The sequence below is a fragment of the Pelodiscus sinensis genome, chromosome 17 (assembly GCF_049634645.1).
Source record: "Pelodiscus sinensis isolate JC-2024 chromosome 17, ASM4963464v1, whole genome shotgun sequence".
Classification (NCBI taxonomy): domain Eukaryota; kingdom Metazoa; phylum Chordata; order Testudines; family Trionychidae; genus Pelodiscus; species Pelodiscus sinensis.
In genome coordinates, this window is record NC_134727.1 from 17,778,030 (window position 1) to 17,793,950 (window position 15,921).

Here is a 15,921-nt window from a genome sequence, read left to right on the forward strand (position 1 = left end):
CAGCAGGTCCAGATAACATGCATCCAAGAGGTCAGAGCTAGCAGAGAAACTCTCTGGAATATTAATGTTGATTTTCAGTAAGTCATAGAACACTGAAGAACTAAAAGACTGGAAGAAAGCTACTGTTATGCCAATATTTAATGGAGGTGACCTGTGTAATTATAGGGCTGTCAATCTGACATCGATCTCAGACAAGATAATGGAGCAGCTGATACAGGACCTGATTAATAAAGAATTAAAGGAGGACAGTGTAATTAATGCCAGTCAATATGGGTTTATGGAAAATGGATTCCATCAAACTAACTTGATTTCTTTAATGAGATTGCCGATTTGTTTCATAAAAGTAATTGTGTTAATGGAAAATATTTAGAGTTCTATAAAGTGTTTCATTTAGTACTGCATAACTTTTTGATTTAAAAAACTAGAATGACAGAAAATTTATATGACACCTATTAAATGGATTATAAAGGTCTCAGAATGTAATTGTAAATGCAGAACAATCATTGAGCAACTGTGTTTCTAGTGGGATCCTGCCTGGGTCAGTTCTTGGCCCTACACTATTTAACATTTTGATCAGTGACCTGGAAGGAAACAAAATCACTGATTAAATTGATGAAGTTTGATGATGATATACGCAGTGTGACAGTGGTAAATGAAGAGGATCTCCCTGATTCAGAGTGGTGTGGGATCGTGTGGTAAACTGAGCACTAGCAAGTAATAGGTACTTTAATGTGGCATACGAAATACATTTAGAATAAAGGAATGTAGGCCATAATTGCCGGGTATGCGGGGGCTCTGTTTTAGGAAGCTGAGATCCTGGAAAAGATTTGGGAGGGAGGGATCATGATGGATAATCAGGGGAATGTGAGCTAATCTCGAGGAGGAGCAGAGAGGTTATTTTACCTCTCCATTTGGCTCTGGCGTGACCACTGCTAGAGAACTTTGTGTACATCTGGAATCTTCAGTGCAAGTAGGATGTTTATAACTTTGAGAAGTCCGAATAGCAGCCAGGTGGATGATTAAAGGATTAGAGAACCTGCCTTACAGTTAAAGCTGAGTCTGTCACGGCAATCACAGATTCCATGACTTTCCAGGATCTCTGTGACTTTTGCAGCAGCCAGCGTATCTGGCCTGTGGGCTGCTTGAGCAGCTTCTGGGCCAGGCACACTGGAAGTCTCGGGCCACCGTGTCCTTTCCCACCCCAGCAGCAATGAGGGTTCTGGGCCATGCATTGTACTCTCCCAAAGCACCTGTGGCATCCCTGGGCTGCCCCCCCACCTCCACCCCTATACTCACAGAGTGCCCCTGAGTCACCCTCTGCCCCAGAGCACCTGCAGCACCTAGGCTTACCAACTCTCACTGAAGCTATTCCAGGAGATTTTTTCCCCCCAGCATGATGTCATGTCATTTTCTTAAAGTATCCAATTAAAATCTCCAGAATTGCTTTCAATGGTCACTGGAAGATTGATGCTGGTTCTGGGAGACTCCAGGCCAATCCTCAAGTGTTGGCAACTCTAGCGGCACCCCCAGGCCACCTCTTTCCCCAGAACTTCCACGGTTTATTGAGGGGGATATAGTATAAGTCATGGACAAGCCACAGGCTATGAATATTTGTTTCCTGGCCATGACTTGTCTGTGGATTCTACTAAAAATACCTGTGACTAAAACGTAGCCGTACTTACAGTGATACACTTAAGAAGGAGATGGTTACAAGTGATTGGATTATTCTAGAGGTACCTACGTGGTGAGCAAATAATTTAATAATGATCTAATGGCTGGAAGTCAAATTAAGACTAGAAGTGAGATGTACAGTTTTAGCAGTTAGAATAATTAACTATTGGAACAACTTACTGAGGATTGTGGTAGATTCTCCATCACGGGCAATTATTACATTGAAATTGGACGTTTTTTTTAAATGACCTGCTCTTGGAGTTACTTGGGGGAAGTTCTGTGTCCAGTGATACAAAGGAGGTCAGTCTATGATTCCTTCTAACCTTAGAATCTGTGAGCTTCCATCTGTTTTCACAGTAGGTTTGTGTTCAGCAGGAGCCTATATATGTGTTTAAAATCACATTGGGTCACTGCTGACATACAAGCTGGGCCCTTCTTACTGGACATATCTTGGTCAGAGCAGTACTAGTACAAACCACTGTCAGAGCTGTGGCTCCCAGGCCAGGCAGCTAGGGAGGACAGGTGGGGAACCTTTGAAGAACTGAACTTTACTGTGTAAAAAGACCCCTGGAGAGGAATATACATCAGTGGGAAAGACTGACCATAGTATGTCCTCCATCAGCAAAGGGATTTGCATAAGGTCAAGTGGTAAGTCAGTAGCAAAGCCAGGAATGGAACCCAGAGCCCTGTGTTGAGCCCACTGCTCTAACCACAATGATATATAATGTGGCTCGGGTATCCCCTTTCTTCGCTCATCTTACCCTTTTCTCTCCTTTTCAGGGAACCCATTGGAAAGAAGAAGTCAGGTAAGGGAAGGTTTTTTCCTCTTTAATTTCAGCATCTCCTGCTTTTTTTTTTTTTTTGTTGTTGTTTTTTTTGTTTTTTTTTTTGTCTTGCTGTCGTTGTAACCTGCCCACACAGCACAAGTTTTGGAGGGTGTGGGGGGGAGAACCCATGACACCAGCTTGTACAGATCCATTGATCAGCTGCAGCCCCACTAAGTGGTGGGGGAGAGGTTGATATCCTCTTCAGAGCTCCATCTGGAGTCACAGACGTGCAGTGAGCCTTTCTGCTTGGATCTCTCCCCTCACTCCCTAACTAAGTTACTGCTTCACCCCAGATGCTGGTAGGCAAGATTAGGACTGGGATGAGTGTGAACAGGGGGCTTAGTTCCCAGCAGCCCATCCTTGTGTTTCACTGCAGCCTGTTGAGCGCTCCAAACCTAAGCTCCTGTCTACTGTATTGTATGGTGGCTCTGAAGTTAAATAAGTTGAACTGCATAATGGGAGCAGAGGGAATCCTCTGGTGTCATAGGGACAGTGGAAGAATCCTTTTCCATTCCCCCTTGCAGACCTCAGCACGGGGATGCACTGAGGAAGTTGGGGAGAGAGGGGAGGCAAAAGGGGAATCTCTGGAGCATATTGCTCTCCACCTATTCAGGACTACAGGATTGTTTGTTGTTATGTAACCATTCCCACCATTACCTTCACCTCCATGTTTATTTCCCCCTTCCCTCATGCCATCTTTCTCCATCATTTTGTTCCTTCATCAGGGTTTATCCAGAGAACGGCTCCTTTCCTTCAGAGAGGTAGTAACAGCCACTCCCTGCTTGGGCCTTGCTCTTGCTTTGCCTTTCCACTGGGTGACACCAGCTGTTTTTGTGTCGGGAAATCGGGGGCCCTTGCAAGAAGCTATCACACCCTGCAGCTCTGTTTTGTTGCTGGTTGATTTAAGGGATTAGCGAGGGGCTGGGAAAAGAATGCCCATTGGGTTTTGTGACTGTCCACTCAGGATGTGCAAGACCCATACAAGAGTCTCCTGCTGAGCATTGAGCCCTGACTACTAGATCTGAGCAGCTCAGTACAATATGTGCGGATTGGAGGGATTACCCTAAAGTGCTTCAGGCAGAGGGCAGAAGTTTTGTTTGGAGCTGGAAATTCAGGGCCACAGGACTGGCCCAGAGGCTTTGAATTTGTCAGTGCTCCGAGCTGGAGCACCCACAGGGCAAAAAATGGTGATGCTGAGCATCATCTCCCCCATCCCCCAGCAACTTCTGCTGGGGGGAAGAAGAGGGGACAAGCTGCATTCAGGGGAGGGGGAAGAACTGGGTGCAAAGGGGTGGGAGGGAGCGAGAGATGGGAAGAGGTGGGAGGGAGCGGGACATGGGAAGGGGTAGGACAGAGCAGGACGTGGGAAGAGGTGAGATTTGAGGAAGGGGTGAAGAGGGGGTGGGGCTTATGGCAGTACTGGGGTTGAGCATCCTCTGGCACATTGGGGAGTCGGTGCCTATGTGCTAGCCAATCTCTACTGGAGAATTGGCTTGGGCATGTGATATAGAAGGTGTGTCAACAGCACTTCACCATGGATTGGAACTTTCTGCTCCACCCACCAAGGCCCTGTAGAACCACGACTCCTGTGGGATCACTCTGGTGGGGCGACAGAGCTCAGCCTCCGCTCCATGCGCTCTTGAGGGAGCGGAGAAGGAAACATACTCCTGTGAAAGATCTGGATTCTTTTTAGAGAATGTATGAGGCAGTGTCTAGGGTTCCAAGACACTTTGGAAGAGGAAGTCTTCAATTTGTGGATGAGGTGCCATTTAACTGAACCAAGATTCCTCCATCAACACAGGCTGGAGGGGAATTTTTGGACATCTCCAGGTCATGAGCAGCATAAAATGCATCCAGGATAGGTTGGATTAATTTTCAGGGGGAGAGGAAAGGTGCAGGGGAGACACTGGAAGGGTACATCTGCACAAGAGCTGTGAGTGCTTTCTCAGCTTGGGTAGACAAACACATTAGCTAGCTTCCTAAAAATAAGTGATTGCAGTGGCATGGGCAGCAGCTTGGGCTGGTTGCCCAAGCGCAATCCTACCCGTGATTCTGGGCTTGGGTGTTTCGCATCTAACATTCCTTTATCCTCCTTTTCTGCCTCTTCATACTTCGGTAGCCTGTGCCTTTTGGGAAAGTTCCCAGCATCAGAGCTTCTGGAAGACTATTAAGAACTGTCCAGTCAAATGTCCTACCCGGTGAGAGCAGCGGGAACAATGGCCCCACCAGGAAGATAGAGTTTTCTGTGTTCTTGGGGCAAGTCCTGCTCTGGGTGATGTTTGGTGTTTTGCCTAGTAGGATTTTAGCTACATAGCAGAGCTCTGTAGGTGGTAGTTCCTCCTTTCTCTGGCTCTCATTGCCACAAGGTGCTTCTCTAAACTGGATCCTACCTCACGGCTTATAGAAATTCTCAGGTGCCGACTGTAGAAGCCTTCCACAGCTCTTTAGTGTCAGGCCTTCGCTGATTCTCCTGTGCCCAAACAATGCAACATGAGCAAACTGCGCAGAGCTCAGATGAGGAATCTTAAGGCAGTGGTGTAAGCTAAAGTGCTCCTGTGAGTGGCAGGTGTGGCAGCTGAGAAGGTGCACACTGGTGGGATGGGGGCAAGTGGAGGCTGAAACTCTGGGTTTCTCTTTTGGCTTAGTTTCTTTTGCTAAAGCTGAAGTAAATCTAATAAGCCCAGTCTCACAAAATCTTTTGTAAGATTGAGTGAGAGCAGCTTGGCATCTAATGGGGGGAGAGATACTGGGCAAGAGGACCTTACAGTATGTATTTCCTGACAATTGGAAGCGGTCAGAGTCCATGTCTGCTGGAGTAGCCAGCAGCTTTTCAGTTGTGGCAATAGCATTAGCAGATTTTCTCCACCTTTCCACTCCTGCAAACCCACCAGCAGGGCAGGCTTATAGGCAATGTCCAAGGATTACAGAGGCAGTGGTCTTATAGTCATCATTAACTTCTTGACTGCTACTTGCTGTGCACCACTTGAGGGAAAGCTGTTTGTTGTGGCACCTGCTGGATCACAGCCAAACTCTGATGCAGCAGGAGAACTCTGCATCCATGTGGACATAATCCCACCCTTGTTTTGAAGGCCGGAGGGCTCCTAGGTAAAGTACTGTAACAAGCAGTGAAAAGATGCTGGTGACAATGTAACTGTAAGGCCCCGGGGGTACCTTATGGCAAGATTCTGATCAGAGACCATAGCTGATACTTCACATCTTCTGGCAGGGGATAAGCCCTTCCCTGGTCTCTGTATTAAGGAGTTATTACTTTAAAGCAGTGGTGGGCAATCTGCAGGCTGCACACAGCTCATCAGGGTAAACTACTGGCAGGCCATAGGGATGTAAGTTTCGATTAATTGACTAATTGGATAGTCGTTGCAATTTGCATTAACTATTTGATTAGTCGGTAAGGGTGCCTTCACCTTTGAAGTGTAGAAATGTCCCCAGGGCTGTTGCTATACTTCAAAGGTAAAAGCGCTGTGGGGAGCGTGGGGCCACGTTCCCCCTGGTATTTCAAAGTGGCATGGGAGTCCCCAGCTGATCCCAGGCCCCATGCGGTGCTGCCACTTTGAAATGCCAAAAGGAGCCTGGGCATTCCCCAGCTGGCCCCAGGCTGCATGTGGTGTTGCAAAGCAGCAGTGCCACATGGAGCTCTGGGTCTGGTCCCAGACTCCACGCAGCACTGCCGCTTTGAAGCACCCCCTCCTCTTGTTGCCTTTTTCTGATAGAGACAGCAAGGTAGGGGAAAACAACTAGTCAACTACTGTGTTGAGTAGTCATTTATATCCCTAGCAGGTCGCCCGACATATTGTTTACCTTGTGTCCACTCGTATGGCTGCTAGGGATGTTAAAGACTAGTCGATTAGCCAAGAAGCATTGGCGTATCGGATAGTCTTTTGACTAATTGATATCCGCCCCCCCCCCCTTGCTGCCTCTGAGATAGAGGCAGTAAAGGGGGGGAGAGGTACTTCAAAGTGGCACTGCCACTTTGAAACCCCAAGGCAGCTGCTGCACAGCTGTATACGGTGATCTGTCTCTGGAGTGGGCCTAGCCATTTAGCAGTCCCTAGGATGGTAGCTGGCTTGTGTTTCCATCCTGAGCTGAACATAGCTGGGACTTTTGAGGTAGGTGAAGACAGCAAGCTGTGTCTTACAAGAGGCAGCTTCCGCTTGGCCCAGATGAGAGGAACTATACTTATCTCCTTTAGAATTCATTCTCTTGGCTTAGCTTTAAATGTGAGCATCACAAGCCTGAACCAAAGACTTCATTGAGCTCTGGATCAGGGCATATTAACCCAATGAGCACCCCTTTACTGAATCATATGCTTGTGGGAGTAAATGCATTGGAGGCTCTTCATGCAGCAACTGGGAAGTCTTTTTTTTTTCTTGTTACAATTATCTGTTCTCCATTCTTTGCAAAGAACTTATCTTAGACTTTCTCTCCAGGCATACACTTCTGGGCACTGCTCCCCCGTCTTAAACTACCATATGGTTATTTCTGAGACCCAAGCTTAGCCATGAATAGGATGTTTTATTGTTAACTCAACTTTGTATTTTTGTGGCTGTGCATAATTACCCCAGGAGAAGGAATTAACTCCTACCTCTTCCGCCAAGAGCTGTTTACTGCACTCTGTTGCTGGTTTAATAGGTAGGGTGCAGGTGCCAGAACTGCCTGTTGAAGCTGCAAATAGCCCCAGCACAACGGATGTAATTATGCCTGGGGAAAGAATGTTCTTTCCTCTCCTGTGTGTCTGTCTGCATTGTCTGGGTATATCCTCCCTTTGGCTTAAAGCAAGGACCCTTCAAAGGGGCAGTCAGAGCAGGAGAGGTTATGGTCTAGAACTCAAAGCACACTCCATTCACTTTGGAGGGTTATTTTTAACTCACCCTGAGGACTGCCTCTCATTTTTGGTGTGGAGGAAGTTCTAATTAACAGTAACTGAGTCCCTGCACTGTCCTGCTCACCTGGAACACAGAGAACTATTTATAGTATGACACATGGACAGCCTTCAAAGTGGACTGCACAAAAAAATATATCTTCCATTTAAACTTCTGTTGTAGCAATAGCTTCCCAGAGCAGGCTTTACATGTTAAGAACCTGGCACAAAGGAGTTATTTGCCTAGTGCTCATTGCCCCCCAGAAATTTGGGATAGACTATACCTAATAGGTCTTCACCATCTCCACCTTCACACACCCCTCCCCAGCTTTGGGTATCACAGGATTATTTCCCGCAGCATGTTCTCCCTAGAGAGTAGTCTCCAAGCTCTTAATTGCATTTTAAATTTCTCAAGTGATGGATCTCCCATCACTTCCCTTGGGAGTTAATTACAGTCTAATTCCTAGTCCTACAAGTAGGAACATTTTCCTAATATCTAGCTTGAATATTTTTGTGGTATTTTATACTAATACTCCTAATCACGACCTTCACTCCTTACAGAATTCATTTTCCTCATAGCGTTACCCACCCTTCTGGGATTTGCATCCTAGCTCCTTGTAATGTCTGCTGAGGCAATGGGCAGCTAGGAGTTATGGAAGGATCGTTCATCTGAAACTTGAGGACAATAGCTGGGACATATGCGAAAGCCTTGAGCAAACTCCATCTAAATTCTATAACAAGACCTATGCTTTTAGCAACACTCCAGCTATATTAAACAACACTCATGTGGCACAGTTCCATTTTCAGAACTCTTGGCAAATATTAGTTAATCCTCACCACATCCCAGAGAGATAGGAAGCAATATCTTACAGGTGGGGAAGCTGAGAGGCAGAGAGGTTAATTGATTTGCCTGAGGCTGCAAAATGAGTTGCCTGAGGCTGGCAGAAGCTGGAGTAGCATTCAAGATCTCCTAGCTTGGCTCCCTTCTTTAGTTCTCTTGACCACAATGCTTCACTGATTATAACTGTCTCTACTCAGATAACATATAGGCAAACAGCAGTGCCATTTATATGGGACAAATGGAGGTAGTAGAACGCCATTTCCAAAATGCAGCTAGGGTTGCCACAAAAAATCCCGAACAGGCAAGGAAAAATTGGTTGAACAAAAAAAATTTGTTAAGCCTTTAAATTACTGTGCTCCTCGCTCCCCCTGCCCTCGCAGATGCCTCAGGCCCTCTTTTTGATGAGGAAAAAAAGGCTGTTGTGCCTTTAAATTACGCCCTCGCAGATGCCGCTGGCCTTCCGTCCAAGGAAGACAGAAAATACCGGACATTTTATGTGTCCAGTATTCTCTGTGTGTTTTTTTTGTTGGTGGGTTTTTTTTTTAACCAGCTGGAAGGCCAAAATACCGAACTATCCTGGAAAAAAACGACACCTGGCAACCCTAAATGCAGCTGATTTGGACCAAACCCATGTTCCACAGAAGGAGAGCTGCACTAGTAATAAATACCAAGCAATGGCAGTGGATCTGGATCCAGAGCATTTTAATAAATGAAAAAGTGTTTAAAAAAATCAATGTAGACCTGCTCTCTCATGCCAATTCTAGTTACATTCTCTTCTCCCCCCCCCCCCCCCCCCCCATGAAGCATTCTAGCCTCCATCTGCTGGACAGACTTAAGCATCTTAGCTTATACTGCCCCCTAGAGGTTGAGACTATTCTTAGCAAGACCAAAATGTCTGCCTTTGTTTTCCTGCAGGGAGGGGGCATGGCAGATTTTGATTTTAGTTCTTTTGGTTGTAATTTGTATTAATATGCCATTCTGTAGCTGTCAGGCCTCTTCTCCCCATAATAAGAATGGTGCTCTCTCTTTATCGTGTCTGTACTTGCCCCATGTCTAGCAGAATAGGAAAATACTTTGGAACATGAGTGAACAAGCATTTGTTAAACTGCAAAGCCAGCTGAATTCTTGGATTTTTTTTAAAATCCCTGTTTGCTTAAGCTTCGTCCTCCAGAAGTGCAAGCTCAGAGCTCCTGTAGTGCCAGATGTAGTTACCACAGGAAATAACTCCACATATTTTACTTTGGCCAAAGGCCATGAAGGGGACAGCAGCGTAGACTCTGCCACGGGGTGTGAGCTGTACTGGCTGAAAATGTGCAGGGCATTAGTAGGGCATAGTGCAATGTCTCCTGCGTACTGCTCACGTTTGGCTGCGTTTTCCCTGTCCAGCATGGAGACTTGGAGAGCACCAAGACTCAGATTGATTTTTCATTTGAACCACAGAAGTGAATGGCATTTTACCAACATACAAGACAACAGGGTCCCTGCCCATGAAGTTTCTGGTGTAAGGCTTGTAGCATCAATCCCTTCAGTGAATAAGTCCTCTGGCAGTTGGGTGCACAGAGAGTTGACTACACCAGGCCCTACATGAGAGAGTTTCTCTCACACAACATCACAAGGGAGGCAATGGGAAAGTAGCAAGGTGAGATGGGCAGAGTGAGGCACAGATGAGGGAGAATCCTTTTTCCCCTTTCTTTTTCTGTCAGTGAGTAGCCTTCCTTGTGTTGTCCTTGGTTATTCATGTGTATTTCAAATAAGGATCTACTACAAGCGGAGGGCAAAACTGGAATGGGGACTAGCAGTGGAAATAAAATCCCTCCACAGATTCAGTCTCCTTGTTTAAAGGGGGAAGAGGCATGAGGCAGTCTCTGAAGTATATAAGATTAGGCAGTAAAGCAAAAGGAAGGGGAAGGTCTGATGTCCTATGGGTGTTCATGAAGCTACTATGTCCAAACCCCTAGGTCAAGATTTTTAAAAGTGAGCTGTGAGCCAACCTACAGCACCTTGATGGGTCCTCATTTTCAGAGGACAGATGCTCAGTATTTTCTGAAATTTGAGCCTTTTTGGGGATGTCTCAGCTTGACCCCCCCCCCCCCCCCCCCGCCTGGCTGGAATTACTAGTCACTTGGCCTGTAGGTGTGCAGAACAGGACAGGATGCCCCATCGGATGAGCCTCTCTTGGGATATTTTGGACAGGACAGGCAGTAGCAGTGAGAAAACAGCCTGGTTTTTAAGTTACTTTATTCTCTTCTGATTTGCCCAACTTCCCAAAAATTTGTGAGGTTCAGGATGTTTCTCAGCTCATTGGACCCATTTCTCCAGTCCCTCACAAATCCATGCACCAGTTAAAGCCTCCCTTGCTTTTTCCAGCAAAGATGTTCATACTAGAGGAGACTAGGCAACTGTTTGCATCTATGGTGGTGGGAATGCTTGGGCCCTTCTGGAGTGCAGGCAGCAAGTGGTGAGCAGTTTAAGAGACCTCACCTGACTGCACTGATCTCACCTGGCCACTTATTTTCTTCTCTTTGCTATGACTGTTTGATTCACCCTTTTCACGCCTGGGTCCAATTGATGCCCTGCTCCTGTGGCTTCTTGCAGGCCAGCAGCAGCCATGGAGCCGGTGGGCGATATGTGCTGTCTTGTGCCACTGGTGATTTGGTGCACAAAGTGTGTTTTGTTCCCCTCGCCTAGGCGGTGACTTGGCATTGGTGGATCCTATGGTCCTGGAGCAGTATGTGGTGGTGGCAGATTACCAGAAGCAGGAGAGCTCTGAGATCAGCTTGTGTGTGGGTCAGATGGTGGATATCATTGAGAAGAATGAATCAGGTAGGGAGAGGCTAAGTGTCTGTGGACCCAAATACGTGGCCTTTAAAAAAAGGGGGGGGCTTGAATGCATCCCATCCCTAGGAGAGCAGGATCCCCAGCAGTGTTCTCTCTCACATTTTTTACATCCATGTGCAGAATGAATTTTGTTGGGTGACACATCGCCTCCGTATTGGTGTTTCCATGAAGTGGTAGGAGCCATTGCAGTATTTTTTTTTTATTTGCAGTCAAATTCATTCATCTCTGTTAATTAGAGGAGCCTTGGATAATAAACCAAGGGAAGTGCAGAAAGAAAACAAACAGCGTAAAGAAGAAAAGTAAATTAAAGCCAGTTCCAAAGATTGTAAGAATCCTTGCTGCTGCTAACGACACATGGGAGGGACTGTGGTCTTTTAAAGCCTGGCCACTTTACTGTAAATTCCTGTAAGGGGACCCGTGCTGCTCCGTTGCTGTGGGTTCACCCTGGTGTAGACCCTCTTTCCAGTCTGTGACCTACAGACCAGGCAAGGAGCCCGGTGGAGCAGACTCCTGACTAGCTGAAGAGAGCTGTTGTCAAGTGGTGATCGTGGGTGCATGATCAAATGGATGCCCCCAGCTAACGGGTCTGTTGCTTGTTTTCAGGCTGGTGGTTTGTGAGCACATCTGATGAGCAAGGCTGGGTACCGGCTACATGCCTGGAAGCTCAGGATGGTGTCCAAGATGAATTCTCAATGCAGCCTGAAGAAGGTAAGAAGCCAGTTTGAGAAGAGATGAACTCCCATCCTAGCCCAGGGTGCAGGAATCTTCTTGGGCTGCTTAGACCTTTTATATTTAGCAGGCTGGAACCCAGGGCAACAAACCCACAAGTGACCTTGAATGAGGTCATTTAACAAGGCATGGCCTTAATCTCCCCATCTTCCAGCCATGAGTCAAGATGGGAACTGCAGACAGCTGTTCTAGTGCCGCTAGTGGAGCAGTTGAATGCTGATGGGTTGGAATGACTGGCCTCTGCCCCAATTTGGATCCCCTTATCTACATAGCTGGGCACTTGCTATTAGTAAGAATAGCAGGGCCTGAGCCCTGTGCCTCTCCTGTTTCCCATGAGCTGTGGCCTTCCCCTTAGTAGAGTGTTGTGTGGGGCAGGTAGGAGAAAGGAGAATGCAGTGGCCCATGTGCTTGGAATAACAAGGATACAGGCTTTATTTGAGATAACTCAGAAGTGCCCTGTGCCATACCAGGTCTCTCATACAACACATCCTGACATCTCTGGGAACATCTCTTGGAGTGCCAAGTCTGGGCTTAATTTAGCTCTGTAGTTAGATTTATCCCACAACCAGGGGAGATGGTGGAGTGGGGAGGACCGTGGACCTGAAACCCAGATGAGTGCAGTCTGACAGCTCCATGGTGTCATCCCTGTCTTCTGCCTACAGGCAAAACTATAAGGTCTGATGCTGTCTCCTTACATCCTTTTTTGTCCCTCTCCTGCTTCCCTGATGTGCTCCTCCCAGTTCCTTGGCGATACTGGTCTCTGCCCAGGCATGTTGGCCGCCGTCGGACTCTTGGGGACTTGTATACCAGTGGATGGGGTCGAGGTGGATGCTGTAGAGACTTCTTCTGCTGCCTTTGTTCTCTGCTTGGAGCTGTGCCTGTGTCTGTCTGCATGTGCTGGAGCCTGTGGTATTTGTATGCTTTGCATGTGGTGAACTCTGCTTGTGTCAGCCCTCTGCCTTCCAGCTGTGCCTGTCTATGCACTGCTGCTTTCTGCTGGCTGTAGTCTCAAATCTGCTCACATCAGTAATTATTCCCTCTGCTGGCTATTCCTTTAGCTCGCTGGGTAGAGGCCTATCTGTTCTGGGCCTGAAGGCTGGAGTTTCTGCTCTCTGGTATCATGTGTGCAGAGCTTGTGCACTGAGCTGTGAATCTGGATCTTAGCACTTCAGCGCAGGTTAGGAGGTGAGGGCTCAGCTCAGAGCTCCTGGATGTGACAGGATATTTCTTAGTTTTGATTCCTCATGCAAAGTGGGTGGAAAGTCTGATGTAAAATGAGCTTCTAGCTCTCCAGCGGGCCATTCTGTTCCAGGATGCAGAGGTAGGAAAAACTATAGAGGGGAGAAAAATGATGCCACAGCACCTCTGGGGTTTGAGGTTTTTTCCAGGTGGCCTGCATCCTAGTCCAACACTGGTAAGTGCAAGCCCCGCATGGGGGTTGCCCCTCAAAAGCAGGGACGAGTGTGTGTGTGTGTGGGGAGGGGTGAAGGAGATGAGGAAATAAGGGACAGCTAGTTAATCTAACAGCTTATTGTTTGCAAAGCGGGCATTGCTAGCAGCGTGTTTTGTCCTTTCCTCTTCTTCCTCATTAGAAATAAGACCTCCATATCATTGCCCATAGTCATTCAATCCAGGGGATAGGGCACCAGTCTAGGAATCACACTCATTGTGTGACGTTGGCCAAGGCATTTTTCTGCTCTGTGCCCACGTTCCTCCTCTGTAAAGATTGTGTTCGGACAGACCTACCTTTGTAGAGGGATTTAAGATCTCTGCATGAGAAGTTGGTTCTGTGTGTGTGTTTAATTATTCTTCCATGGTACCCCCTGTCTGAACTGTGGCTGGCGCAGCGTCATGGTATGTCAGACTGGCCCAGGACCTTGTGGACGTGAGAGATGGAGAGATTTTGATTACAGCAATGGACACCCTGAAGCACAATCCCCAGATTGGCTGGGGACTTAGGCTACGTCTATACTGCAAGCCTCTTGCATGTCCTCTTCCTTTCCCTTTTGTGCTAAAAAGCGCTGTGTAGACGACGCCTTTTTGCACAAAAACCCCCTTTTGCGCAAAAGGGAAAGGAAGAGGACATGCAAATGAAAGTGCTGCATATACATACGAGTGCTCCATTTGCATTTGCTCTTCCACAAGAGGCTTGCAGTATAGACGTAGCCTTAAGGAGTAGCAAGAGAGCTGGGTTTCTGAAAGGAGTCTTGTCGAAACTTGCTTGTCTAGAAGAATAGTGGCAGTATAACAGGGACTTAAGGCAGTGAGGGGTGGGGCAGATCATTGAAGCTTTAGAAATTACAGAAGACATAACCCTGAGGGAAAATGGTTAACAGGGTTGAACCAACTTTGCCTGGTCCATGTCTGGCTATATGGAATGCAGATTGGGACTCTCTGGCCCTGCCCAGTGTCCTGGTGAACTGGTGTGTGCGTATACATTTCAAAGCAAATCCATTGGCATTTGGAAATGTGCCTTTACACAAAATTCTGTCCTAAATGTGTGTGTGTGCATGTGTGTGTGTGCACTGTTAGTGTGGTTCCAATTCTAATGAATTTTGGTGTTCCTAAAATGGCCCGTTTATGATCCTGTTTTTGTGCTCCACAGAGGAGAAGTACACGGTCATTTACCCATACACCGCTAGAGACGAGGATGAAATGAATCTAGAAAAAGGGGCTGTGGTAGAGGTGATTCAGAAAAACCTTGAGGGCTGGTGGAAAATCAGGTACCTTCCTCCCTCTATTATTCCCACAGGATGTAGGTGGCAGTTGTACAGAAGAGGGAGGGGGATCCTTAAGTGTATAAGAGAAATTTTCAGATGTGTGCGTCTGAGGGGGACTTCCCCGAAGTCCTGGCAGGTTGCATCTTCTAGCTCAGTGTATTAGGGAAACAGCATGGGCCAGTAGATGAAAAGTAAAACTGGGAGCTGGCGCCACAGGGTTCTGTTCCCAGCCTCACCATTGACTCACCATGTGGTGTAAGCTTCACGGGTTAGAATCATAGGAGATCAGGGTTGGGAGAGACCTCAGGAAGCCCTCTAGTCCAACCCCCAGCTCAAAGCAGGATCAACCCCAACTAAATCATTCCAGCGAGGGCTTTGTCAAGCATAGCCTCTAAGGTTGGAGATTCCACCACCTCCCTAAGTAACCCATTCCAGTACTTCATCACCCTCCTAGTGAAATAGTTTTTCCTAATATCTAACCTAGACCTCCTACTGTGCAGCTTGAGGTCATTGCTCCTCATTCTGTCATCTGCCAACACTGAGCTGAGAACAGCCTGGCTCTATCCTCTTTGGAATCCTCCCTCATTCTTCTGCAGACTAAATAGGCCCAGTTCCCTCAACTTCTACTCATAAGTCATGTACCCCAACTCCCCAATAATTTTCATTGACCTTTTGCTGTACAATTTGCCCACATCCTTTCTGTAGTGGGGAGCCAAAACTGGATATAGTACTCCAGATGTGGCCTCACCAGTGCTGAATAGATGGAGATAATCATTTTCCTCAGTCTGCTAACAATGCTCCTACTAATGCAGCTCAATATGCCATTAGCCTTCTTGGCAACAAGGACACTGCAATTACAGTAGGTGAGACGCTGGATAGGAGTTAACACTAAGTGCTTTTTTGCAGAACTACCACTTAGCCTGTCAGTTCCCAGCCTATAGCAGTGCCTGGGATTCTTCCATCCTAAGTGCAGGACTCTGCACTTGTCCTTCTTGAGCCTCATTAGATTTCTTTTGGCCCAATCTTCCAATTTGTCTAGATCATTCTGGACCCTACCCCTACCCTGCAGTATATCTACCTTTATTTGGCACTGGTGAGGCCACATCTGGAGTATTGTATCCAGTTCTGGGCCCCCCACTACAGAAAGGATGTGGTTGCATTGAAGGGGGTCCAGTGGAGGGCAACAAAAATGATTAGGGGGCTGGAGCACATGATCTATGAGGAGAGGCTGAGGGATTTTGGTTTGCTTAGTCTGCAGAAGAGAAGAGTGAGGGGGGATTTGATAGCAGCCTTCAACTTCCTGAAAGGGGGCTCCAAGGAAGGAGGAGAGAGGCTGTTCTCAGTAGTGACAGGTAGCAGAATGAGGAGCAATGGTCTCAAGTTGCAGTGGGGGAGCTCTAGATTGTATAATAGGAAAAA

The 15,921-nt window shown here is 47.1% G+C and overlaps 1 protein-coding gene across 2 annotated transcripts in view; it reads left to right on the forward strand.

Moving 5' to 3' along the window:
- SH3PXD2B (SH3 and PX domains 2B) overlaps positions 1–15,921 on the forward strand; it is a 130,888-nt gene that overhangs the window by 101,295 nt on the left and 13,672 nt on the right. Inside the window, exons 6-10 of one of the 2 annotated variants that reach the window (XM_075900256.1) lie at positions 2,452–2,477; positions 3,224–3,259; positions 10,904–11,038; positions 11,657–11,761; positions 14,388–14,505. In XM_075900256.1, the coding sequence (XP_075756371.1) occupies positions 2,452–2,477; positions 3,224–3,259; positions 10,904–11,038; positions 11,657–11,761; positions 14,388–14,505 (420 nt within the window). The remainder of the gene's footprint in view (positions 1–2,451; positions 2,478–3,223; positions 3,260–10,903; positions 11,039–11,656; positions 11,762–14,387; positions 14,506–15,921) is intronic. The other variant, XM_006138129.3, reaches the window with a different exon arrangement.